Here is a 23,969-nt window from a genome sequence, read left to right on the forward strand (position 1 = left end):
AATGGTGACCAATTGTGAGTCCCGGTGGCAGACCGCCAGCCAATGGGTGGTGGCGACGCTGACTCCGCTTCACCAATAGGGAGAGCGCAGATGGGCCGGGGCTGCTGCTTCCTGGAGACCGCAGGTGTAGAAGCAAGCGTCGCGCCGCGCCCCAAGCTGGACGGGCTTCCGAAGCTGGCAGGTAGGGTTACGGGAGACTGGGAAGCGGTACTAAGGAAAAATGGTGGGACGTGAAACTGGGGTGCGGGGTGGAGCGGCGGCGAACGACAGACCGAGAGAGGGGCGAAGACGACAGCCCTGAGGGGAGCCGACGAAGGAGAGAGGGAGCCTGGGGGAGCAAGGGGCGGATTCAGCACTAGGGTTTAGGGAATTTTAGGTAGAGGGCGGGCCAGAGCTGCTTCCTAACCAGGCGTCATCAACTTTAGGGCGAGCACGATTTTAAAACGGCCAAGTTCCGACGATCAGAGCCGCCCCGGAGTCGGGACTAGGGCTCCATCTCTCGAGACGCTCAGCTCACGTCCCTTCCTAGTTCACATTCTTGGAGCACCCCACGCTTGAGAGGAAGAATTAGGATGCTGCCTGCTTACATGCCAAGGAGATGACACAGGAGGGGCAAGCCCCAGAGGAAAAGGTGGGGTTAGAATAGATTAGAAAAGGTAGCTTTATCCCCTCAACCTTCCTTAGTGGTTCCTTGATTGTTTCCCATGACCCTCTTCTGGAATTTTGGGTGTACCTAATGTCTTCATGGTTCCTTATTAACTTCTTCAGGAAGGTAAAATGACATACATCTGTTTCCCTTGCTCCTTGAAGCGCGCCAAGCCTATGCTTACTCCTTCAAGTTACAGTTGAAGTGTAAGGATCAGAAGAAAGATTACTGTAATATGTCTCTAAGATGTAGAGAGGACTCTTCTTGCCTTCTAAGTTTTTTTCCCCCAAGGCTTCAGTTTTTCCTTTGTGCATGATGGGGAAGTTCTCTCATTCCCAATAGAGTCCGGGGGATTTGGGCTATTCAGGGTACAACTTCGAAGAACAAACTCAAAGAGGGGTTGAGAAGAAATTAAGCTGGACTCCTGCCTGATCCCCCGCTGTGGTAGGATGAATGTCGGGGTGGCACACAGCGAAGTGAACCCCAACACTCGAGTGATGAATAGCCGGGGCATCTGGCTGGCCTACATCATCTTGGTAGGACTGCTGCATGTGGTCCTACTCAGCATCCCCTTCTTCAGCATTCCTGTTGTCTGGACCCTGACCAACGTCATCCATAACTTGGTGAGCACTAAACCATGACCTTTTACCCACCCCAGGCTTTTCCCAACCAAAAACAAAATAAAATCACCAATTATTTGGGGGTTTGTCTTCCTTTTGGGATCTTAGCATACTTCTTGGGCTGAAGGACTGCTTTCTGCCCCCCTCACACTACCCACTTCCCTCCTCCCAGGCTATGTATGTCTTCCTACATACGGTGAAAGGGACACCCTTTGAGACCCCTGACCAAGGAAGGGCTCGGCTACTGACACACTGGGAACAGATGGACTATGGGCTCCAATTTACCTCTTCCCGAAAATTCCTCAGCATCTCTCCCATTGTACTGTGAGTCCAGGGGGAGATACGGGAGATCCTTCAAAAGCCAGGTACAAAGGTCCACAGGGAATCTTTAAAAAAGCAGACTTCTACTCACTTAGACCCTGTGAAGATATGATATACTAGGTCTAAATCTAGAGAGAACAGTAAAAAGTAGAAGACAGTAATCAAGCATTACTTGCTGCCTCCTTGGTGGTAGGGGAATGGAGATGGGACTGAGAAAAGACAAAACACCAAGTAAAAGAAATTATTTTACACTTCCAAAAGAAGTGAATAAATAAAGGCAGAACTGATGTGAATCTGTAAGAACTAACTGAGAAGTGGAAGCAGAAAGGATTCTAACAGTCATGCAGGCTGAAACTGCTTCAGCTGTCATTTGCCACCTGTCATTAACAATAAAAAAAAAAAACTAATTTATAAATCTCCAGTTAAAGGTGCTATCCGATTATCTCCCCAGCCCCAAAGTAAATGCTGTTAATATAGCTGGAATATTTTCAGATATCCTAGGACTGCATGCAGTAAAACTGGTCATTTAAAATTGAAGAGAAAGTTGCTGGAAAGGCCTGAATATGGATAGGGAAGGCCAACTTCATTCAACCTATTTCTTCTCTCCCCAGCTACCTCCTGGCCAGCTTCTACACCAAGTATGATGCTGCTCATTTCCTCATCAACACAGCCTCACTGCTGAGCGTACTGCTGCCCAAGCTGCCCCAATTCCATGGGGTCCGTCTCTTTGGCATCAATAAATACTGAGGGATGGGGCTGGGGACGTTGGAACAAAGGGCTGTAACATCCCTCCTTTTTCTATACTGTCTTCTATATCTTGAAAGCCTGAGAACTATGTTTCCCAAACTCCCAGTGGAAACTCAACTTTCCCAAATTTTCATTGGAAAATGGGGTTCCCTGGGCCCAGCCCTGCTAGGAGCAGGTTTCTTTGACTGAGGAAAGACAAGTGAGGTAAGGGGCAAATCACTCTCCACAGCAGGAAGCCATGTTGGGGCAGCTTTTTGGTTGATTAAGTTTTTCCATATCATCCACTCCCACCACCTTCCATCCAGCTCTGTTTTACTGTGTATTTTCCTTATAATAAAGATAAGTATTTTCAGATATGGCTACAGTGTGGTCAGCAGGAAGGGTAGGGAGATGTATTCATAAGGCTGGGGAAGAAAGATGCAATAATGACTTACAGAACTACAAAATTTCTCTAAGGTTTTTTTGTCCCCTCTCCCTTGGTCCAGTAGGAGGTGCCCTTCACTCTCAGCTAACACTTAGGAGGGAAAAGATTCTCAAATGAAAAAAAAAGGGCTCCAGCTATATGGGCAAAGAAGAGAGGGAAGATACAGGTTGCCAGTTATGTATTTATAGAAAGATAATCCCCTGGCTTTAAATAGATATATACATACAAATATGAACAAACTTAAAAAAATACAAACCCTTGGATCATAAGGGGGCTGCCGGGAGCCCCTCTATCCTTCCCCCTCACCCAAGGGCAGAGAGCGTGATTCTATTTTTTAAAAATTATTAGTTTTGGCCATCCCTGCAGCAATAAGCACGAAGTTGGGTGACTACCCACAAGGTGAGAGTTCCCACTCTCTGAACTCTATGTATCTCCTATAATTAGGGTTACATGCTTTCTCGTTCTGTCATTTTACTAGTATATTGGGGCAAAGGAGGGGGCTCCCTCCTGAAATGGGTCAAGAAATAATACAGACACGTTTAAAAAGAGGGGGGAAAGTGTCATCTGCTGTAGAAGCAAAAGACAAGACAAAGGCATACAGATCCCAGGGAATTACCCAGTTCCCACACTACTATGGGAGATATCGTCCAGCCCAGGTCCAGGCCCTAGGTTCTTTGTTCTAGCCACCCCCTATTTCTTTGGTATTGTCAGAAGACAAGATTCAGTTCCTGGGTGCTGGTGGAGGAGGGAGAGTGGTTCCAGGGCTTCCTATAAGTACTGAGTGAACAATTTGAGCTTAAAATTTTCCCTTTTTTAAATATTTAAAAATAAACAAATCAAACTCCATCCTGTGCTGTACACAGCCCTTTTGACTCCCTGACATTGATTTGAGGAAAGAGGGGGGGTGTCAACGTTGGAAAGGCCTCCTCACTTTCTTCCGCCGCTTCGGTTTGGCTTCTCCCTTGGGTACTGTGCTGTTGGGCTTGGAGGCTGCAGTGGCCCCAGGGCCCGGCTGAGGAGCTGCAAAGAAGTTCCCGTTGGACATCTGGCCTGGGGGTACTTGAAAGATCCGGCTCAAGAAATCCTGAAGGTCAGCAGGAGGGGCATCTGCGGTAGCTCTGACAGGAAAACAGAAGACATGATGAAGCAAGAGATACTGGAGTCAAATGGTTACCTATGTTACCTATTTATACCTGTTTTAAAGATATACCGAGTCAGTTCCCAAACTCCTTATAGGGTGAGACACCTACATGTCCTAAACAGCATGTCATGAAACCATGTTCAGAACTAGAATAGTGGATAGATTATTGAGAGGAATACCACCGACCTCTGCCGCCCACTGGTGCCTGGCATCCGTGAACCAAATGAGATGTGATAGGGGACTCTGTGGGTATCTGGGGAGATTCCCACACGCTGGCATCCAGCCCACTCTGCAAGCATGAGAGATAATTAGCCAAAATATCACAGTTTTGGCTGTGATATCACAGATGGGCTGGATATATGAGCCCATACTTCCAGAGGACAGAAGTATACCTGTGATGTCATACACCTTTCCATCCATCAGCGCAAAGTAGGTGATCTTGAGGCCCAACATGCTTGACTCTGCCCAAAAGTCTCCTTCCTCAGCAGGATGCAGTCTATTACACTCAGCACAGTATCTGGCACTCTTAGGTTCCCGATCCATTTCAAACCTCCTGCAATCCAACAAAAGGGCAGTTCCTTAATAATCTATCAAGCTTACCTAGAGCATTGCTGTAGTCTCCATTACTGACATCTCATCATTACTGACAAATATGGTTACTGACTCAGTTGTTACAAATGCCTATGTACACCCTGCCCTCAACCTTCTATCTTAAAGCTAGAACTATTATCTTTTCTTCTTGCTAATTCAAATCCTCAGTCTCTTAACAATATAGCAAAAGTAGAAACCTCAGGGTCTTGTTACTTACCATCTGGATCCCACAACTACTGACAATACAAGGAAGGTTTTTAGCTACCCAATCCCTAAACTGTGGCTGTCCCACTCCTGTCCTATTTAAGTCATACCTATGCTTTCCCTGGCATCGGCTGCACATCATAGTATTCATTGCTTCTTTGAGGTCGTCCTGCAGCTTGGACAGAAACTCATTCACTGACCGGCTCAGCTCATTCTCTGCCATTCGCTTCCTGAGAGAAAAAAGGCTTTGTAAGTCAGAGAGTATTGAGTGAGGGACAAAGGGAGACAGATCTATTGGCTTCTTGAGGCCCCTGGCCAGCTAGACAAGCCACCTCAGTTCTCTCTGCCTCAGAGAGCCTCCATCCACAAGTCCAATGATCTCTGCTATTGAAGATTATTCATTTACCCCACCTGACAATTTCCTAGCTCCAACTTACATCTCATATTCCTTCCGTCTTTCAGGGTTGCTGACAATGTCCCAAGCTGCCCGCAAAACCTTGAAGGCCTCCTCAGCCCGAGGATGATTATTTTTGTCAGGATGAACCTACCAAAACACAGATTTCATCACATATCCATTCCAACCCTCTCCCCATTTTGGGTCAAAATAACCTCATATCAAAGGGTTCTCCTTCGGGGTCTTCCCTGGTGGCGCAGTGGTTGAGAGTCCGCCTGCCAATGCAGGGGACATGGGTTCATGACCCGGTCCGGGAAGATCCCACATGCCGCGGAGTGGCTAGTCCCATGCGCCATGGCCACTGAGCCTGTGCATCCGGAGCCTGTGCTCCGCAACGGGAGAGGCCACAACAGTGAGAGGCCCGCGTAACGCAAAAAAAAAAAAAAAAAAAAAGCGTTCTCCTTCACCATCTTTTTGAAGAGTCAGTATAGCTTAATGGTTAATTGCTGTGGCTCTGCAGACAGATCTGGGTTTAAGTCCCACCTCTGTCACTTATTAGCTGTATGACGTAGAATATTTTATCTATCATGGATTGTTGGGAGTATTAAATGAGAAAACACATGAAGCATATGGCACAGAATCTGGCACTATGGTGATCTGCCGTCCCAGTGTGCCTGGGATTGTCCCAGTTTTAGCACTGAAATTTCATGTCTCAGGAAACCTTTCAATCCCAGGCAAGCAGGGATGGTTGGTTTAGTATGTGTGTGACTACCTGGCACACACGTACTAAACCCTCATCTTTTAACTTTACTGTCAGTCATAAAGTTAAGAGTTCCAACATACTCAAACTCTATTTTCTAACTAGGAAATTCTCATATATACTCAAAACTTCCTACAGTAGTTTGCCTTTCTGTCCCAGGAGTGAAATATTGATAACATACCACGATCCTCACAGGCTTTTTATCCACTTTTCAGCCTTTTCTCCAAAGCAGATAATATCCTCACTTTCTACAGCTTCCTGATTGTTCCCATCCACATACACCAAAAACAGAGATAAAGCTAGTCTCTTGACTGAGGCCAAATAAACAGAATGCTATTAAATCTCTCACATTCCCAAACTTATAGAATGTGGGTAATGGTCAATTTAGGGCCTATTAAAGGCAGTGAGAGGTTGTATAAAAGAAGCCCACAGGGACTCGCCTGGTGGTCCAGTGGTTAAGACTCTGCGTTTTCAATGCAAGGGGCACGGGTTCAATCGCTGGTTGGGGAACTAAGATGCCACATGCCATGTGGCACGGCCAAAAAAAGAAGCCCACGGATACTGTGGCCCAGAACAAGAGGGAGAACTTTGGATAGTAGAGCAGGTCTACTGAGGATCAGGGAACTTTACTACAGCTCTATTTCAAGAAAGTAAGTTGAAAATGAGAATTTTTGAATGATACTCCCCAAGAGAGGATGTCTGCTAAAAGACATAAAGGTGAGAAAAGAACTCTACCATTAGTAACAATTTGAGTGTGAACACTGTTCCCCACTCTCAGAATATCCCAGGCCATCCACTAAGGGGCATACATTTCCCACCAAACTATTGATAATTTAGTCCTCTGGCAAGTTACAGGCCTGGTACTTTATTGTGCCTTGAATGGTTAATGGAAACTTTGGTTGCCCATTCCCCTTTAGTGTCATGCAACCATTGAGATAATTTACACACTGTGATATTTTACCAGTCAAGTTCCATACACTCAAATAGGCCTCCAATGCAATTTACACACACTACTTACATTCATAATAGCTTTACTTGTATAGAAATGGCATATCTAAAAATAGCATCTGAATAGCTACTTCTTTTCTTTTTTTTTTTTTGTTTTTTTAAGATGTTGGGGGTAGGAGTTTATTAATTAATTTATTTATTTTTGCTGTGTTGGGTCTTCATTTCTATGCAAGGGCTTTCCCTAGTTGTGGCAAGCGGGGGCCACTCTTCATCGCGGTGCGCGGGTCTCTCACTATCGTGGCCTCTCCTGTTGCGGAGCACAGGCTCCAGACGCGCAGGCTCAGTAGCTGTGGCTTACGGGCCCAGTCGCTCCATGGCATGTGGGATCCTCCCGGACCAGGGCTCGAACCCTTGTCCCCTGTACCGGCAGGCAGATTCCCAACCACTGCGCCACCAGGGAAGTCCCTGAATAGCTACTTCTAAAAGCAATTTGATTGCATGCTTGTATTAAACCATTTCCCTTGAGCATGATACGTCACAACTCCCACCTATACCCGCTTACCAGTAAAAGCAACCATATTTTCATGTATGACCTGAAAATGTATGTACATGCCTCTCCAAGATTTATGTCCCATTCTCCTTTCCTTTCCCACTCTGGGTTGTTGGTCTTGAAACAGCTGTCTTCTCTCACCTGGTCCTGGAATAATCACTCACATGTACTCCCTGAACGTTCCCACACTAGTCCACACTTGCCTCACTGCGACAGACAGTTGGATTTCCCTGTATTCAAAAAACCCTCATTTGTTTAGGAGAGAAGAACTGCCAGGCTTTCTGACTAGGTCTCTTCTCCACCCTACTCAGGATTTCACCTGGTTATTCCAGATGAGTGAGTCCAACACTGTCTAATACACCAGGTTCGTTGATTTTCATTAAGAAAAAGAATCTCATGACAAAAAACTTTAAGGGAAAGTCAGATCCCATAGTAAAGGGGGGGAAAGTCTTTATGACTCTTTCCTAAGAATTAAAGATGCTCTTCGTCTTCAAGTTGACTTTCTACTCTGCCTTCCCTTTATTCCACTCTCCCAAAAATTGTAATAGAAAATAAAATATGGGAACAAAGAACTGGAAACAGAGGGGAAGGGTACTCACCATCACTGCCAGCTGCCTATAGGCCTTCTTCAGTTCAACATCTGATGCCGTGGCTTCAACCCCCAGCACATGAAAAGGGTTTAGCTCATCCTCAGGAACCCCAGCCATGGTCAACAGTCGAGCCACTTCCTCTTCAGGCTGGCAGTAGCGACCACTAGCTACAGGTGCATTCCCCTGCCTACTGGTCCTCTGCTTGACCCAAGGCAACTCCAGCCAACCCCACTGAACTATTCTTACCAGCTGCTGCCACGGCCTGCTCTCTCTCAGCAGAATCAGGCACCGCTGCCAGGTGGGAGAAGCTAGCCAAGAGAAGAGCCAGGTGGCTTTACCCCTCCAACCTAACCGGTCACTCAGTCCTACCAGAAACCGCCAGCCCAACTGTAGACAGCCCAACAAAAGGGCCAGAGCCAGAAGCAGCAAAGCACCCAGTAGCCTAAGAAAACGGGTGAACAGCCCTGCCCCATAGCAAAACCCTTGGCTCAGAAACTGGAACATCACCTGGGCCCTGCCCCCCAGCCGCCCTGCCCAGACTCCAACCCAGACCCAAAAAAGGTCCAGATCACTGCCTTTCAGCTGCCTGCATGCATAGATGAGATGGCCACAAGTTTCCACGTACTCCCCCACTAATACCAGCAGTTCGATCAGCCACCAGAAGCCTGCCTGTCCAAGCTGACACAGTTCCTCTGCTCCCCACAATCCCAGTCCTCTGCGCTTATCTGCCTGACTCCGTTTCCGACCCAGCCGATGTCGACCAGGGGATCTGGGATCTCTGCGTCCACCCTCCCGAGTATCCTCCTTGGCTGGAACGCGGTGCCGTTGTCTCCGGGGTGCAGGTTTCTTTCCACTGGGCACACGTGAAAAATCACTGGGAAACTTAAGAGGTTCCTCCTCATCATATTCCTCTTCCAACTCTTCATCTTCCCCCAAAGCTGGAGAGGTACAATGGTGGCAAAAGTTGCTAGAAGAGCTGTCTCCTCCCTCAGAGTAAGGCCCTTCAGGGATTCCAGGGGTTCCCTGGCAGTTACAAGCAGGTGGAATGGAAAGGAAAGAAGGGTTCCCATCTTCCTGGTAGCCAGCCTCATTCTCTCTTGAGAGTTCCTGGTCCACTCCTGACTCTTCTGAAGATGCCTCACTCTGATCAGGGTCCTCTCCATCCCTAGGGGGTCCTGGACCCCTTGGAGGGCCATGGCTTGGATCTGACCAGTGGGCTGGATTTGGGGGCTGTGTGTACTTAGGACTAGAGTGCTCTGTGAGGCAGCGGGTACCATTAGGAGCAGGCCCAGCTGAGTCCCTGAGTCCTGAGAATGAAAGTATTTCAGGGTCCACAGAGGGTCCTAAAGTCCTGAGGGAGGCACCACCACTGTGGTGGGCTCCACACAACCCTCCTTCTCCGGGGTGCTTCTGGGCCATGACCCCAGGGCTTCCTGAGGATTTTAGGTCACAGCCATCATGGTAAGTTCTGATGCCTGTAACAAAGGTATCAAGGTGGGGATGATCAAGGATAGGATCAAGAGAGAGGTTACATAATCTTAAATTGGGGAGATATATTTAACGGACCCACCTCCCTTGTTTTCCCGAGTTCTTTTGGGCATTCATTACCCCAGCAATAAAGCCAATACTACATTAACGACAACCCTGCTCCCTCCCCCCTCCTCCAAATCCCCTTATTTTTTTCTTTCCCCAGAAAGCTATAATGCTGAATCAGGGGAAAAAAGAGGTACCACAAAGGGTGTGGTCCTGGGGTCACTCTTGGGAAAAAAGGAAAGACGACCGGAAAGGGGGCCGCAGACTGCCAGAAAAGGGTGGGGACCGTGCGGTCTTTAAGGAAAATCTGGGGGCGGAGCTTGTGGTTGCCCCTGACAGAGAAAACCGTGAACCCTCGGGCTGGGTAGAGGGGACCAAGGTAACGTACAGAAGAGCGGCGGTAACTCCTCCCCCTCGAGCAGCTGGGCCGAGGGCCAGGGGGAGCTACGAGAGCAGCTCCCCCGGCTCCGCCTCCCGTTCACTCTCTGCTTCCGCCTTCCGTCCCCGCCACGGCCGCCGACCTGGGGCTACTTCCACCTCCGGGGTCACCGGGGAAGACACGGGAAGGAAAAGTAAAAGAGGTTGGCGGAGGCGCGAGCCAGTGCTGCAAGCGCGGAGTCGAACCAGTGGGGGCGGTCCTGAGGAAGCACTGGCCCCGCCCCTTAAAGGGCTCTCTGCTGCCGCCCTCCGCGTGCTGAAGTGGGATCCCCGAAGGTTGCGCCACAGGAAGCGAAGCAAGTGGGCGCTGCAGCAGTGCCTGCGGACTCGGGGCAGAGTCTCAAGTTCCTCTGGCTGTATTCTTGGGCTTGTGCCGAGACCGGGAGATAGAGGAAAGCCACCGAGCCAGTCTTTTTCCCTTGCAGTCAAAACCAGGGAGCGTAGGGGAGCCACCGCACTGATCCCTTGCTGTAATGAGGACAGAGGCCCTTTTGTATCATGCGGGGGTGGAGCGGAGGGGAGGACGCCCCGGGCCTGGCCCCGCCCTGGCCCTCCTACGCTGCCCCTTTCTTCCCACCAACCCTCGCTCCCCACCCCCCGCCACCGCGCCTGACCCAGCTGGCGAACTGCCCCGTATAACTGCAGCTCCCACGGCCCGGATCCGCGCCTCTGGGTGCAGCTCTCAGTCCCCGTCACGAAGCGGGACCGGAGGACTGAGAGCGTGGCTCCACTGGGCTTAGGACCCGAGCGGAGTGCCAAAAAACACTGCACTCATCTGCATGCTCCTTTGCATCTCGTTTGCATACCAAGCTGTTCAGTCGACGTTGACAAGCGCCCCCGCCCCCACTCAGACCCGGCTTGGGTACCCTCTCTGTCGGTCCCCTCCTCTGCACACGCCTCTCCGTTAGTCCCCCTTCCAGACCCCGTCTTTGCTCCGCAAGTTTTTCTACCCATGAACCCCTCGTCGGCGCCCCCAGACCAGTAAGAGCACCTTCCCGGGGTCCCCGATCCCGACCACCAAGTTCTCCAGAAGACAATACTCCAATTCTCTGGGAAGTGGAAGAAACCAAGCCGGAGTAGGGGGGCGCTGGGACACCAGTAGGGGTTTTGAAAGCTTCTGGTTGTTGAGTCAGCGCCTAAGTATTCAGAGACCTTTCCCCAAACCTCTTGTGGCTCCCCCAACACCGTTCCCTGCTATGGAAGGGGGTCTCTGATCCCAGCCTAGAGCCGTAGGCAAACTGGGTCCCCCCACACACAGGGAAAAGAGTTGGAGGGTCCCGCCCCGTGATGTCACCCCCCCACCCTGTCCCCTTCCTCCACCCCCACCCCCACCCCGCCCCCAAGCTGGTTGCTTTTAGCTCACGGGGCTTGGGCTACGACTTGCAAGAGTTTAGGGGGCAACGAACAGAGTGGCCCTACGGGTACCCACGCCCGACAGCCGCCTGAACGCCTAGGACTCCAGGCAGGGATGCAGCTGGGGGTCTAGGGAAGCACATCTACCCCCTCCTCTCCTCAGCCCTGACAGGGTGGTGAGTAGTTAACACCCCCTCCCAAACCTCTCCTTGTTTAGAGTCCCCAGACTTCCAAGCGGATTGGGGAGAGAAACCCCAGGGATTGCCCAAGCCAACTCTCCTGCTTGTTAAGACCTTGATGTCCAAAAGAAGACAGCTGAAGGGAAGTGCCTGCACCCACCCTACCCCACTCCCATAGTGCCCCCACTGCCAGCCCCTCCTCCTTGGTGTTCTCCTTTCAGGAACTGAGATCATATCCCACTGGCAGCCCTGGCACCCCAGGGGAAAGGGGGAGGTAGGAAAAGTCCCACCAGTGTCCTGAGGGGAGGAGCAAAATACTACCAGGATGTGAGATGTTGTCTGTGGGCAAGGTGCCTGCTTAGTCCGTGGGGGATCGTGGGAGTTGGACTGTGGCTGAACGCCCCTTCCCCCAATAACTCCTCCACCTGAAGCCAAGGCTTCAAAACCCTGATAAAGTGTGGCTTTCTGTCTCTACTTGATTTCTTGTCTCAAACTCTTGGTGTCTGATTTTTCCCCCTCTTCCTTCTCTTGGGTTGGAGCAATTGTCGGGAGACCCCCACCATGATTCATTCTCTCCCCTTCCTTCTCCTTCTCCCCCCTCTATTAAGTCCATTCTTCCCAGTCCAGTGTGATAATTTTGAGTCCCAGCTGCAGATGGGGCAAGCTTTCTTTTCGGCTGGAACAAGCTGCTGAGTCTTTAGCCTCCAGTCTCACTAGTACCCCTGGGCCCCTCCCTCCACAGACCGAGGACTTCCTACTGCTCCCACCCCACCCTGAAAAGCCAGGGGACAAAGACTCATTACCTTTATAAGATTTGAAGTCCTACTTAATGTCCTTGTTTCAGAGGGTGATAAAGAGACAGCTGGCTCCCCTTAACCCGGTCCTGTAGGTTTCTTCAGTTACCCCAGCAGGGCTAAGCTCCGTCCTGAAATTGGCCTTTCTTTAAAAGAAATAGAGGTACAGAGTCCTCAAGATTCATGGGCACCTGAGTTCCTGCCCCCTACCCCCTTGCAGGTTTCCCAGCCCCCTCAAGACATTCATGGATGGATGAGAGGAGCTGACACTGACCTCCCTCTCTGTGACCACCTTCTCTTCGGCCATGGAGGAAGCCTTGCTGCCCCTGGCCATGACCTCTGACCCCAGGCCCTTTAATCAACAACTCCCAGAGCCTCCAGACCCAAGATGTGTCTTGGAACCCCAGGACAATCCTGAATTGGCACCCGCCCTGGTGTGTGCTCTTTGCTGCTGCTTTGGAATCATCTACTGCTGCTTCGGTGAGGGCAGGGCCAGGGTTCTGGGGGGCAGCTGCCCAAGACCGTCACCCTCAAGGATGATGCCAACTTTCTCCTTTGCTCCTGAGCCACCTCTCCTCCTCTGTCGGGGGATGCTACCTTCAGTGTGGCTGATCTGCTCTTGCCAGCTCTTTTTCATCCCCCATGCCCACACCCTCCAGCTCTGAGCCTTGCCTCCTACCTCAGGATTCCATTCCCAAATTACCCTCTATGCTTAAGGCTTCTTCACCCTTCCCCAATAATCTGAACCAGCCTGTGCCGATTTCTTCCCGTCTACCATCCCTGGAAGGACGAAACCTTGTTTCTGTACTTATTCCCCTCAATGCATCCGTCTTACCGTCTTACCTGCTGATTTGCTCTCCCATCCCCTCTCAGTTCCTGAAAAGTCCCTACCCTCCCTAGATGATCCCTTTCTGCCCTTTGCCTTGAGGTCCCTGTGTGTGCTGCTCCTGCCTTCTGCTCCTCTGGTCAGCCATTCCTCTCCCTCCTGATTCATCAGAGCCATCCCTGGAGACCTCTTTCTGCCTCTCAGTGCCTCCTGCCTCCCTTCCCAGGCTACCGCTGCTTCAAGGCAGTGATGTTTCTCTCCGGCCTGCTATCAGGAGCCCTGGTGATCTTCCTGCTGTGCCACAAGGAGCGTGTGCTAGAGACACAGCTGAGCCTGGAGGTGAGCGCGGGCATTGCGCTAGGCATCGGACTCCTCTGCGGCCTAGTCACCATGCTGGTTCGCAGTGTCGGTCTCTTCCTGACTGGTCTCCTGCTAGGCCTAACCCTGGGCGCCGGGGTCCTGCTGGGCACTGAGCCCATCTACCAACCACCTTCAGCCTGGGTGCCGGCCGGGGGCCTGGTGGGGCTGGCACTGCTGGGAGCCCTGCTCACACTTCGGTGGCCACGTCCATTCACAGTTCTGGGCACAGCCCTGCTGGGTGCTGCGGTGCTGGTGGCCTGTGCTGACTACTTCCTGGAGGGGCTGGCACTGGGCAGTCGGCTGGGCCAGCGCTTGCAGGCACTTCCAGCCTTGCCTCCTCTCTGCTGGTATAGCTGGGTCTTGCTGGGGACCTGGCCAGCCCTGGGGGCCCTTGGGGCCCTGGCCCAGTGGAAGCTCATGGATGAGGAACGTGGAGGCCACACCAATGGTGAGTTACTGCCATGGTACAGAAAGCAGCCAACCTGTGCCTTCTTTTGTCCCTGGTTCCCAGACTTGAGGAGGGGAAGGGGGAAAATCCACTTGAGGCAAAAGGCAGAGGTGTCTAAGGTGAATGGGGCAGGGCTTTGAAGACAGAGTTGGAGGAGCCAAAGTTCTGGGTAAGAATGAGAAGAGTCATTGTCGGGGGAGGGGGGTGCAGGGAAGAGTTACTGGGGACTGATATGGAAGAAAAGGAAGGTGTCAGGGAAGTCCAGAAGGAAAGGGTAGGAGGATTACAAAGAAAACTTTCTTTAGAATAACTGGAGGGGGAATGAGATTTGAGAGAGACGTAACAGGGACACTGAATGGCTTTCTCTAGAGTATGAGTGTATTTGGGGGTGGGTTTCAGAGTCTAAAGAGGCCTCCCTGAGTCTGTATTGCCCCCTCCCAAGCAGTGGTCTTGAGCCACCAGCGAAGGCATCTCCAACTCCTTCGGATCCGTCAGCAAGAGGCTAAGTGGCACCGGACCTCCCCTGGGGTGGGGCTCTGTGAGGGCAGCTACCGGCGCCCGCTCCACCCCAGCGCCCGGAGCCCTGCTGACAGTCTGGCTCCAGTGAGTGGAGGGGTAGGGGGTGCTCAGGGGCATGGGAGAGAGGGCACATGGGGATGCTCAGGGTGGAGGGGGGCTCTGACCCAGGCCCTTTCTTCTGCCCTCTCTGCCCTGTGCCCCTCCAGAGCTATCTCCAGAGCCTTCGAGAGCGCCAGCTGGGACCAGGCACCCAGGCCACAGCTCCCCACACTGTCCTGGACCTGGATTCTGACTGTGGTTCCACTGTACCCCTCACCACACCTTCTGGTTCCACCCGGACCTGAGCCTAAACCTCCACTGATGCCCTCACCCCTAGCAAGGGCCTGGGAACACTAGGTGGGCAGGGCCTGGGCCCACAGGATCCAACACAAACTTCCCCACCTCTTGGGGATGGAATCTGTGCTCCAACCCAGAGCAGCCCTGTAGGGATATGTTTTAGGTACAGATAGAGAAGAATCTTGTAGGGAAGGGAGACGAATGGAAATATGAGTACATACCTCTGTCCAATAATAGAGGTGCCCTGGTCCCTAAAGTAACTGACTCCCTAATTCCCTCCAAACCAAACCAAGGAGGACCGTTACCCAGATAGCCTTCTATATACCCGCCTCAGTTTGCCTCACAATGGTAAAATAAGGGGTTTCGTTTTTGTAGGACCTAAAGAAAATCAGGAAGCCTCCTAAAGCACTTGATAGCTTTTTGATGGGGAGAAGGGCAACAGAGGAGCTCAAGGGTCCCTAATCCCCAGGTCCCTCATTAGGGGGCATTTGGGTTCCTGGTTAGCTTTTCCCTCTGGACCCCGTAGGCTCAAGCCCCCTTCTCCTACCTCAGTTGGGGGTACTGTCCTCCATGGTGCTTCCCTTTCCCTTCTTCTTAATGTGGGGAAGACCACAGGGCAGTGCCTGGCTCAGCACCCCCTTCTCCCAAAGCTGGCTTCTTGCTCCAAGGACAGAGCATTGGCCCACATGCCAGAGTCTTGCCCTTTTGCCCAAAGGAGCCTGGTCTTCAGGGCTGCGTGGAAGACAAGTGCCTTCTCTGCCTCTCATCATAGGTGACACTAATCTCCTTAACCAGAACATTGTCCCCGCCACTAACCCATTCTAACTCTCCACTACCCCTGATTCTCCTGCCCAAAGTCTGTACCCTGGTTCCCCAGACAGCATGAAGGAAGATATGTCCCTGCCCCGGGGAAGCAGGGTTATGATGGGAGGGAGGAAGAACACGGGAGCATGTGAATAAAATGGCATTGAACATTGAATCAGGGAGTCCAGCCTCTACTGTTGCTGCTCTTTTCTTTCTTTGCACCCCAGAACAAAGGGTTAGCCATACTGACAAGTCCTCTGTCCCTTAAAGATCTGATGAGGGTACCTTTATCAGACTGGACTACCGTAGGAGCTGCACAGGCACAGCCAGAGGAAGAGTTGTTCACTGCTCTCTCATGAAGTTAACCTTTATTAAGCACAAATGCTCCAGGCACTTCACATATAGTATTTCATTTAATGCAACAACCCTGCAGGATTGGTATTAACCTTATTTTGCAGACGGGAAATCCAAGGCTTAACGAGGTTAATTAACTTGCCCAAAGTCATAAGCAAGTAAATGTGATTCTCAAGGATTACAAAGCCGTTGCTCATTTTACTGGCTATGCTGTTTTCTTGCACTTTATCTAGGAAGAACAGGACCCAGGCTTTCCCAGTTGCGGCCTCCTGTCAGCTAAAGGCCTAATGGCTGCCTTTCCTCTACCAATGTCCTCCAGGGAGTAGACAGGGAAGAAATGGATGGATCTGGGGGCTGAGTTAGAGAGTCACTGCCCAGGAGGGAAAGAATACAGGGGAGTGGTGGCTGGGGCTGGGACATTTAGAGGCGTGAGGTCCATGGTTCATGCTCGTGCTGCAGCAGACGTTTGATTGAGGTCTTAGATCTCTGGGAGGGTGACGTTGCCACGGAATAAAAGGGTGGTGGAGGCTGTGACTGAGGGGGTAATGTCCAAGATCGTATCTCTGGCTGAGTGGTCAGTGTTCAAAGTGATGTGATATCTATGGCCAAGGAAGTGGTATCCAAGGTTGTTCCTGTGGCTGAGGAAGTGGTGTCCCCATCTGATGGGGTGGTGTCTGGGGTCTGGGGACGACAGTGCATCCAGTTGTGGGCGATATCTCTGGGATAGCCTTTCTCTACTTGAAGCTGTCGATTGAGGTTCCAGTACTGTTTTCCCTTAAAGAAGTAGACGCGGCCATCCCGCCAACTCATGGCACCTGAGGGCTGGTCTGGCACTCCTGTAAACAACCGCTTGGTTGGTTTGGGGTAGCGGCTGAAATCAGTTTGGGCCAGCTCGTCCCACTGCCAGTAACCGGAACCCTAGGTGTGGGGCAGACAGGGAGAAAAGGAGGATGAGAAGAGAGCTTAGGGACCCCCCAGAGGTCTACCCTCAGCCCACAGCAGCTGCAGAAGAACTCCCTTCAAGAGCAAGTCTGCTTCTCCGTGTGAGGTAGCCCGCCCCTCCTAAGAAGGGATTTGCCCTTGCTTTGAACTTCATACCTTAAAGAGGAACACCTTTTTGTTGAGAGGCCAATAGAGAGCAGCATCCAGGTTGGGTTCTACCCTATTCAGCTTCTTAGGGAAGCCAGGAGACATCTTGAAATTAACGTAGCGCCACACCTTGTCTCCTGAGAGCATGTAAGGAAAGAACAAGACACCTCTGTCGCCAGGTGATAGCTTTCAGTTCCTCCATTCCACCGTCTCAGAAACTTCTCATCCCTCCCTCCTTTTATGGACCCTCTGATTATAGGCCCTCCTCAGGTAACACACTGTAAACTAGTCCCCTCACCCTTAAAGAAGTGAATCCATTGCGTCCGAGGAGAGTAGACAGCAGCATCCAGGTTTCCTGGGAGCCCCTCCCAAAGGGCAGACACTTGGAACAAGGGACCCAGCCCTGAATCTGTCACGGTCCACACGTAGTTTCCCTTGAAAGCGTAGGTCTTCCCTCGGGGCCCTGAGAGCATAAGCGTGTCAACAAGTCAAAAAGACAGGGGTCGGGCTTCCCTGGTGGCGCAGTGGTTGAGAGTCCACCTGCCGATGCAGGGTACGCGGGTTCGTGCCCCGGTCCGGGAGGATCCCACATGCCGCGGAGCGGCTGGGTCCGTGAGCCATGGCCGCTGAGCCTGCGCATCTGGAGCCTGTGCTCCGCAGCGGGAGAGGCCACAGCAGTGAGAGGCCCGCGTAAAGCAAAAAAAAAAAAAAAAAAAGGCAGAGGTCAAATAAAGACTTGTGGGTATCTCAGGCAGACTAATCATTTGCTGTCCTCTCACAGGCTGATTTCTCAAAAATTCATTCAACTTTAATTCAGAGAGAAGATTAAGGGCAGAGAAGGAGGACCCAGTGTTCAGCCTCTCCTTTATTGTTCACAGCAAATCAGCCCTGGCCCAACAAAACAAAACAAAAGCCCTGCAGGTAGCTGCTCCCCCTTGGGGACCTCCCCTCCTACCCCAGGTGGCTTCCAAGTTGTACTTCCATGTGGGTATAACACCCTCTCTAATAGACATTCCAGTTAAGACTGTTTTCTCCATCCTGCTGTATTTCCAGATATTTTTAGTGGCCCTCATAGGGTGGCAGCAGAGGTAAATTCCAGCCTGGCCCACCTTTAATTTGGTTCTGAATCCTCCCTCCCCATACCACATGCCTCCTTCCATGGCCACCAACCCCTGTCTGGTGGTAAACTGCCATTGCTCACGCCGAGGTCCAATGTCACTCCCATCTCAAGGTCAGCAGGCCACCCCACTGCCTGCCTACAGCCTAGAGGAGAAGGGTCTTACCCAGCATCATGGCGTCCAGTTCACCACTGCAGGGGTCTGGCATGGGACTGGGTTCTGTGGGCACTTGGGGTACAGTGGGGAGCTCCGTCTCTTCTTCCTCATCCTCTGTCTCTGGGCTTTTCTTGCCTGCAAGGTAACATAATCCTGCTCAGGGAGAGAAGGCACTGGCCTCCCCACTCTTCTACTGTAAGTTCAGCTCAGAGGTCCCATAGAGAGGAAAAGGGAAACCTAGAGAGCTTTCCTTGGTGGGAGGAAAGATCATATTGATATCAGCAGGAGACATGTTTTTAGTTTTGAGAGGCACTAGAAAGGGAGAAGGGGGTTTGCTGGAATGTTCATTCTTCATCCCCTAGAACAGGTATGAGGGGAGAGAGCTCTGGCAGAAAGATTAGACCTGGAAGTGTCAGAAAAACAGCTCTTGGGAGTTCCCTAGTGGCCTAGTGGTTAGGATTCCGGGCTTCCACTGCAGCGGCCTCGTGGCCTGGGTTCAATCCCTGGTTGGGGAACTGAGATCCCACAAGCCATGCGGCAAGGCCAAAAAAAAAAGGAAAGAAAAACAGCTCCTGAAAATGAAGAAGGCCAAGTAACTGGGCAGGAGGAAGAGAAAGAAGCCAAGCCATTTCCCTCCATGAAGATTAGACCTGTCTCTTCATGCCTGAAGAGATACTGGTCAGACTGACCTTCACGATCACTAGGGGAAAGGACTGACCATAGAGAGCCTGGATCCCAGCCACATCATCCGGGTGCAGCTTGAAGTGGGGCCGGTAGCCAGCATAGACAGGGGCCATGAGGGCCTGGGTGTATCGGGAGTGCCCAAGCCCCAGGGCGTGGCCCAGTTCGTGGGCTGCAATGATGCGCAGGTTCACCCCCCGGTAGGTCTCCTCAGTCCAGAGCTCATCTTCATCAAAGTGCACACTGCCCAGCTCTGGGATGTCGGCATGGGCCAGGACCCGCCCTGGACAAAGGCAAAGGTAGACAGGAAGGAGGTCAGAGTCTCCTAGGGTGGAGCATCCCCTGCCTGTTATAAACTCCAATTACTCCATTCCCTTAAAATTCCCCCATGTATATTCACTGTCTCTTGGATACCTCTCACTCAGTTCAGATTCCGCTGTCATCACTCCGTTCTCTCAGGGATGCCCATCACTCTGTCCCTTTACCTCCCAGCCACTCTGTCATCTCTGGCCCTGTCCTCTTTGAGGTATGCCTTGAGCAGAGGAACTTAAACCAACAAAGAAGGCATAAGCTTCAAAGAAGAGGCTTGGTAAGGCCCCAGGGAGGTGACATGCTGCTCCCCAAGGGAATATTAGAAGGTGGTTAGAGAGTGTAGGGTACAGTTGAGCATGGGGGTGGCCTGACATTAAGGTTCCAGAGTCACTGACTCAAGGGGACAGAGGTCTGTGAAGTGAGAGTTGAGAGCTGGTGCCTACCAGGCCCATCAAAGGTACTGGAGCAGTATGGGCTTTGGCGGCCATGGAAGGAGAGGCGGATGTCAGCCCAGCCAGCCTTCACCTCCCGGAAGGTCAAGGGAGCCACATTGCTCCAGTACTGGAAGGCTTGAAGCAGGGCTGCCCGGGCTGTGTAGGATGGGAGGGTGGAGGGCAGGTTCAAGATGCGGAAGGTCAGGTGCTTCTTTCTCCAGCGGCCTGGTTAATTGGACCAGAAAATAGATTAGAAGCACAGATACTTTTGCCAGCTCCGAAGAGTTCCCCTGAGTCTGGGCACTCCCTTAGCAAAGCTGTGAAACAACCCCTCCAGGCAAGTGATGATCAGTTAATAACCAGGTGACCATCCATTCAACACTGAGCTCATCCAGGCTGTCTCAGTGCCACCTGTGCTCCACAGCCATGCCAACCCCTCCTCTCCCTCCCTTTCCCAGGCTCAGCCCTCACCCAGCAGCAGGTATTTAAAGGTCTTCTGGTTGAAGGGGTCCTCCAGACCACAACGGGGCTGCCTCATACGGGCCCTCGTGGCGTCATCTAGCTGACCTGAGACTGGCAGCTCAGATGCTTCCTGAAAAGCTCTAGAAAGAGGGAGAGGGATGGATCCAGCAGGGAAGGGGCATCTGGAATGACTGAGAACTGGGGATAGCTCTTTGGCCCCCTGCTGCCCAAGGTGGTGGCTGAGAATGGCCCAAAAGCTCTGAAGCTGATGGGATCACTCCAGGATCCAGTCCTCATAATTGGGACTTCCTGTTCTGCATAAAGGCAATACTCCAGCTTCACCTCCTGTGTTCATGCTCTTATTTGGGTAAAGTGCCATCTGGGGTTGCCTTCTTCCTCTACTGCAATTTCTAACCTCCTTCTGATCTAGGTAAGTGTCCTGCCTCCTGCTCTGGAGACTCTCCCACCACTGCTGCCACCTGAGGGCCTGTCCTCCCTTTGCTTTCTCCCCTCCTGGCTGGACCCGTCCCTCCCAGCCCAGCCTGCTCTGGGGCAATTTCATCCATCAGGCGCCGCAGGTACTGTGACTTTTCAAGGGCCTGGGAACATATCTGAGAGCAGAAAGAAAAATGACCCATTAGATCCAAAATATGAAAACTTCAAAATAGAAATAAATAAATCCCATATTAAATGTTTACGAAAGGCAACATCATGTCAACAACTCAGCTCCAACTCAACTCACAGTTTTACATATAAATTATACTTCATGTGGAATGTGACCAAATAATAGTATTTTGGATATAACATGGCATGGAGCCTCCAAAGAAGTGCTTAGGGCCTAGGAAGATCCAATGACTGTGCCCTCATCTTTGAATCCCCACCTCACCCCAGGCCCCACCACCCATTCCCTAGATCCCCAGCGTGGACATGGGTTAAGCAGAGGTGGGCCTGGGGACTGAAAGGGTTTAGAAGAGAGAAAGGAGACCTTGTGACCTTGACCCTGAAGGCATGCACCTTATGACCTCTCACCTCAGAGCTTCTATGATATCTTCTGGCCTGAAGTCATCAGGTTCTTCTAGAGGCTTCTGTAGGTACCCGTATTGCAACAAGTAATCCTATGATGAGGGTAGGGGTCAGCAGAATAAAAGGAGGTCAGTCTCTGGGTGAAGCTCTAAGTGACCTAACAGCCCATAAGGACAGGAGGGGACAGACGTGGAAGGACTAAAGGAGAGGCACGTTAGGGGAGGAAAAAGCGGAAGGAGTGGAGATGGGTAGGGGTGGATCATGGAATAGAGGAAGGAAGGGAAAGGAAGGCAGTTGTAGGTCAGAAGGGAGGCTTGGATGGGACCATGGAGCAGTTCCTCCATCCCTCCCCCAGCCTGGGTCTGACCTTCCCAGGGCACTCACCACTGCTGCCTCCCTCTCTCCAGGCCCCAGGGCCCAGCACGAGACTGTCATGGGGAGTAGGAAGCCCAGCCACAGCCGCTGCCAGTTCATGGTCCCACCAGGCAAGAGCTCCAGAGGCTGTTTGTGCCCTCTGCCCTGAGATTTCTGGGAGCCTGGGGGAGCAGGGCTAGGTGGGGGTCTCTTCCCTTCAGTTCTTTTCACTCTCTAGTCTCTGGTCCTCTTCATAAAACTTCAGAGGAGGGCAATTGGGGGGAGCGTCAGTAGGAGGTGACTCAGCCCAGAGATGTGTTGCAATTCACCATTAACCTCTGCCCTGCCAGAGAGCAGAAGTCAAGAAGAGCCTCCAACCCTATCCCCCAGGGTCCTCTGCTGGAGACCGAAAGACTTTCCATATTGTCCTGTGGGTGGGTATCCTGGCAGGATCAGAGGCAGAATATCTGCAAAGACTAGGGAGAGGGACCATGGCCATCCTCTGAAGCTGGACATTCCTGTGCCCCAGTGACCCTTGGGTAGCAAACCCCTCGTCTGCAACCTTCATGTCTCCCTGTCTGCTCTAGGATAGGAAAAATAATAATAAAACTAAGAGGTAGGAAGCAAGTTGCTTAGGTGCTTGGGTTTCAGGTGAAGGAATGAAGGATGAGATCTCAGTTTCTTTGCATCCAAACCAAGTTGGGAATTCAGATGCTCTTGAAACCTGCTTGTGTCTGCTTTAATAAAAAGTCATCATTTCGGGCTTCCCTGGTGGCGCAGTGGTTGACAGTCCGCCTGCTGATGCAGGGGACACGGGTTCGTGCCCCGGTCCGGGAAGATCCCACGTGCCGCAGAGCGGCTGGGCCCGTGAGCCATGGCCACTGAGCCTGTGCGTCCGGAGTCTGTGCTCCGCAACAGGAGAGGCCACAGCAGTGAGAGGCCTGCGTACCGCAAAAAAAAAAAAAAAAAAAAGTCATCATTTCAAGCATTTAATGTACCTGGAATGTGTGGGTTGCGGGGAGGGATAACAAGGATACAAGGAAATAAAGGGCCAGAGCCTGCCTGCAGGGACATTACAGATAGGGTGAGACCAACACAAGCACCTGAAATGAGGGGAACCAGGGTGCCAGGCAGGGGGTGCCCCAGCCTGAGGGCCATGGGGCTGTGGGAAGGCTCGCAGAGGAGGCAGGCTTTGAGCTGGGCTGTGAAGGCTGGCTATGAGTTGGATGGAGTAAAAGAGTCCTGAGGAACAGGGACAGTGCAGGTCTTGAGCAAAAGTGCAGAGGGGAAAAAAGCCAGCTGTACCCAGTGAGAGGTTCTGAGGCTGTGCTTCATTCCTACCCCAGGCTAGGTCAGTGCTTCGGGTGCTGCTTAATATGTCTGTCAAATGAATGACCAGGCTGGGAGAGTGGCTGGGAGCCAGAGTTTAGAGACAGTCTTGAATACTATGTAAGAAAGAAAAGAAAACCTTACAGTTAAAGAACTACTTTGTGTTAGGTGATTCATATATTATCTCATTTAATTCTCACTATCCTCCTATGAGGGAGGAATTATTCTTTTTTTTAATTAATTAATTTATTTATTTATGGCTGTGTTGGGTCTTCGTTGCTGCACATGGGCTTTCTCTAGTTGTGGTGAGTGGGGGCTGCTCTTTGTTGCAGTGCATGGGCTTCTCATTGTGGTGGCTTCTCTTGTTGTGGAGCATGGGCTCTAGGAGCACGGGCTTCAGTAGTTGTGGCACATGGGCTCAGTAGTTGTGGCTCGGGGGCTCTAGAGCGCAGGCTCAGTAGTTGTGGCGCACGGGCTTATTTGTTCCGCGGCACGTGGGATCTTCCCGGACCAGGGCTTGAACCCGTGCCCCCTGCATTGGCAGGCAGAGTCTTAACCACTGCACCACCAGGGCAGTCCCTCTGGCCATTTTTTAAAGAGAGGAAATGGAGATTCAGAGAGGGAAACTTGACTAAGGACATGGAACTCCTAACTGGCCTGGCATATATTCAAATCCCTCTGCCAACTCCTAACCCGCACTCTTTCCATGCACCAAGCTGACTCTTAGAGCTTTGTTCTCTAAGTGGTTAGGAGCCACTGAAATTTCCACCATCACCTGTGCATCACACAACACTTACATACCATTCAAATGCACAGGGAAGTAGGGATAGGAATGGGGGAAGGGGTTACTGAACTCATGTTTTCAGTGGGACCCCAGTTCTGAGCCCTTCCCCACATCCCAGGCTGCAAGGCTGGCAGGCCACAGGGGAACCCTTCACACCCCAGGATGGAGGCGGGGGATCCTCCTGACTCATATCGTTGCCCTCAATGATGCTGGTCCTCTTGACCCACTCAGCACGCAACTGAGTAATAATCAAGTGACTAAGTCCCAAATGGCCAGTGACAGGCAAGCAAGGACATAGCCTCTGACTGATGAGTAACAGAGGCCGTGACTGAGGCCATGATCAAGGC

General features: G+C 51.7%; 4 protein-coding genes across 8 annotated transcripts; 2 read left to right on the top strand and 2 right to left on the bottom strand.

Annotated features, from left to right (window-relative positions):
* The first annotated feature begins 93 nt into the window (after nt 1-93).
* ORMDL2 (ORMDL sphingolipid biosynthesis regulator 2) lies at nt 94-2,768 on the top strand. Of its 3 annotated transcripts, XM_060024933.1 has the most exons (5): nt 113-181; nt 426-631; nt 1,095-1,269; nt 1,439-1,590; nt 2,199-2,768. In XM_060024933.1, the coding sequence occupies exons 3-5, from the start codon at nt 1,096-1,098 to the stop codon at nt 2,332-2,334; spliced, it is 462 nt and encodes a 153-aa protein (XP_059880916.1). In that variant the 5' UTR covers nt 113-181; nt 426-631; nt 1,095; the 3' UTR covers nt 2,335-2,768. The 3 variants fall into 3 exon arrangements, with proteins under 3 accessions (XP_059880915.1, XP_059880916.1, XP_059880917.1); XM_060024932.1 differs by lacking the exon at nt 426-631 and having other exon boundaries at nt 94-181; nt 2,199-2,767; XM_060024934.1 differs by lacking the exons at nt 113-181; nt 426-631 and having other exon boundaries at nt 639-1,269; nt 1,439-1,631; nt 2,199-2,327.
* Nucleotides 2,769-3,296: 528 nt separating this feature from the next.
* DNAJC14 (DnaJ heat shock protein family (Hsp40) member C14) lies at nt 3,297-10,509 on the bottom strand. Of its 2 annotated transcripts, XM_060024930.1 has the most exons (7): nt 9,858-10,504; nt 7,946-9,411; nt 5,132-5,238; nt 4,805-4,924; nt 4,292-4,452; nt 4,086-4,188; nt 3,297-3,876 (listed from the first exon to the last, which is right to left on the bottom strand). In XM_060024930.1, the coding sequence occupies exons 2-7, from the start codon at nt 9,353-9,355 to the stop codon at nt 3,666-3,668; spliced, it is 2,112 nt and encodes a 703-aa protein (XP_059880913.1). In that variant the 5' UTR covers nt 9,356-9,411; nt 9,858-10,504; the 3' UTR covers nt 3,297-3,665. The 2 variants fall into 2 exon arrangements, with proteins under 2 accessions (XP_059880913.1, XP_059880914.1); XM_060024931.1 differs by lacking the exon at nt 4,086-4,188 and having other exon boundaries at nt 3,686-3,876; nt 9,858-10,509.
* Nucleotides 10,510-11,245: 736 nt separating this feature from the next.
* Nucleotides 11,246-15,688, top strand: LOC132433754 (transmembrane protein 198-like). Of its 2 annotated transcripts, none has more exons than XM_060024936.1 (4): nt 11,246-11,436; nt 13,286-13,867; nt 14,313-14,470; nt 14,593-15,688. In XM_060024936.1, exons 2-4 carry the CDS (start codon nt 13,309-13,311, stop codon nt 14,728-14,730), a joined length of 855 nt encoding a protein of 284 aa, XP_059880919.1. In that variant the 5' UTR covers nt 11,246-11,436; nt 13,286-13,308; the 3' UTR covers nt 14,731-15,688. The 2 variants fall into 2 exon arrangements, with proteins under 2 accessions (XP_059880919.1, XP_059880918.1); XM_060024935.1 differs by lacking the exon at nt 11,246-11,436 and adding an exon at nt 12,484-12,713.
* A 198-nt stretch (nt 15,689-15,886) lies between these two features.
* On the bottom strand, nt 15,887-21,740 carry MMP19 (matrix metallopeptidase 19). The gene is made up of 9 exons (XM_060024937.1): nt 21,540-21,740; nt 21,162-21,247; nt 20,142-20,272; nt 19,680-19,895; nt 18,962-19,207; nt 18,253-18,378; nt 17,268-17,432; nt 16,979-17,106; nt 15,887-16,798 (listed from the first exon to the last, which is right to left on the bottom strand). Exons 1-9 carry the CDS (start codon nt 21,627-21,629, stop codon nt 16,463-16,465), a joined length of 1,524 nt encoding a protein of 507 aa, XP_059880920.1. The 5' UTR covers nt 21,630-21,740; the 3' UTR covers nt 15,887-16,462.
* Nucleotides 21,741-23,969: the final 2,229 nt, after the last annotated feature.

The sequence above is a fragment of the Delphinus delphis genome, chromosome 11 (assembly GCF_949987515.2).
Source record: "Delphinus delphis chromosome 11, mDelDel1.2, whole genome shotgun sequence".
Taxonomy (NCBI): Eukaryota; Metazoa; Chordata; class Mammalia; order Artiodactyla; family Delphinidae; genus Delphinus; species Delphinus delphis.

Excerpts from the sequence above, each read along its gene's own strand:
- LOC132433754 (XM_060024935.1), top strand. The coding sequence starts at position 12,539 with ATGGAGGAAGCCTTGCTGCCCCTGGCCATGACCTCTGACCCCAGGCCC. Across the intron at positions 13,868-14,312 it reads ACGTGGAGGCCACACCAATG|TGGTCTTGAGCCACCAGCGA; the intron begins GTGAGTTACTGC and ends CCTCCCAAGCAG. Across the intron at positions 14,471-14,592 it reads CTGCTGACAGTCTGGCTCCA|AGCTATCTCCAGAGCCTTCG; the intron begins GTGAGTGGAGGG and ends GTGCCCCTCCAG.
- DNAJC14 (XM_060024930.1), bottom strand. The coding sequence starts at position 9,355 with ATGGCCCAGAAGCACCCCGGAGAAGGAGGGTTGTGTGGAGCCCACCAC. Across the intron at positions 5,239-7,945 it reads ATAGGCAGCTGGCAGTGATG|GTTCATCCTGACAAAAATAA; the intron begins GTGAGTACCCTT and ends GTGTTTTGGTAG. Across the intron at positions 3,877-4,085 it reads GGCACCAGTGGGCGGCAGAG|AGCTACCGCAGATGCCCCTC; the intron begins GTCGGTGGTATT and ends TTTTCCTGTCAG.
- MMP19 (XM_060024937.1), bottom strand. The coding sequence starts at position 21,629 with ATGAACTGGCAGCGGCTGTGGCTGGGCTTCCTACTCCCCATGACAGTC. Across the intron at positions 20,273-21,161 it reads GATATCATAGAAGCTCTGAG|AGCTTTTCAGGAAGCATCTG; the intron begins GTGAGAGGTCAT and ends CCCTCTTTCTAG. Across the intron at positions 17,433-18,252 it reads ACTGGACGCCATGATGCTGG|GGCCCCGAGGGAAGACCTAC; the intron begins GTAAGACCCTTC and ends TTATGCTCTCAG.
- ORMDL2 (XM_060024932.1), top strand. The coding sequence starts at position 1,096 with ATGAATGTCGGGGTGGCACACAGCGAAGTGAACCCCAACACTCGAGTG. Across the intron at positions 1,270-1,438 it reads CCAACGTCATCCATAACTTG|GCTATGTATGTCTTCCTACA; the intron begins GTGAGCACTAAA and ends CCCTCCTCCCAG. Across the intron at positions 1,591-2,198 it reads AGCATCTCTCCCATTGTACT|CTACCTCCTGGCCAGCTTCT; the intron begins GTGAGTCCAGGG and ends TTCTCTCCCCAG.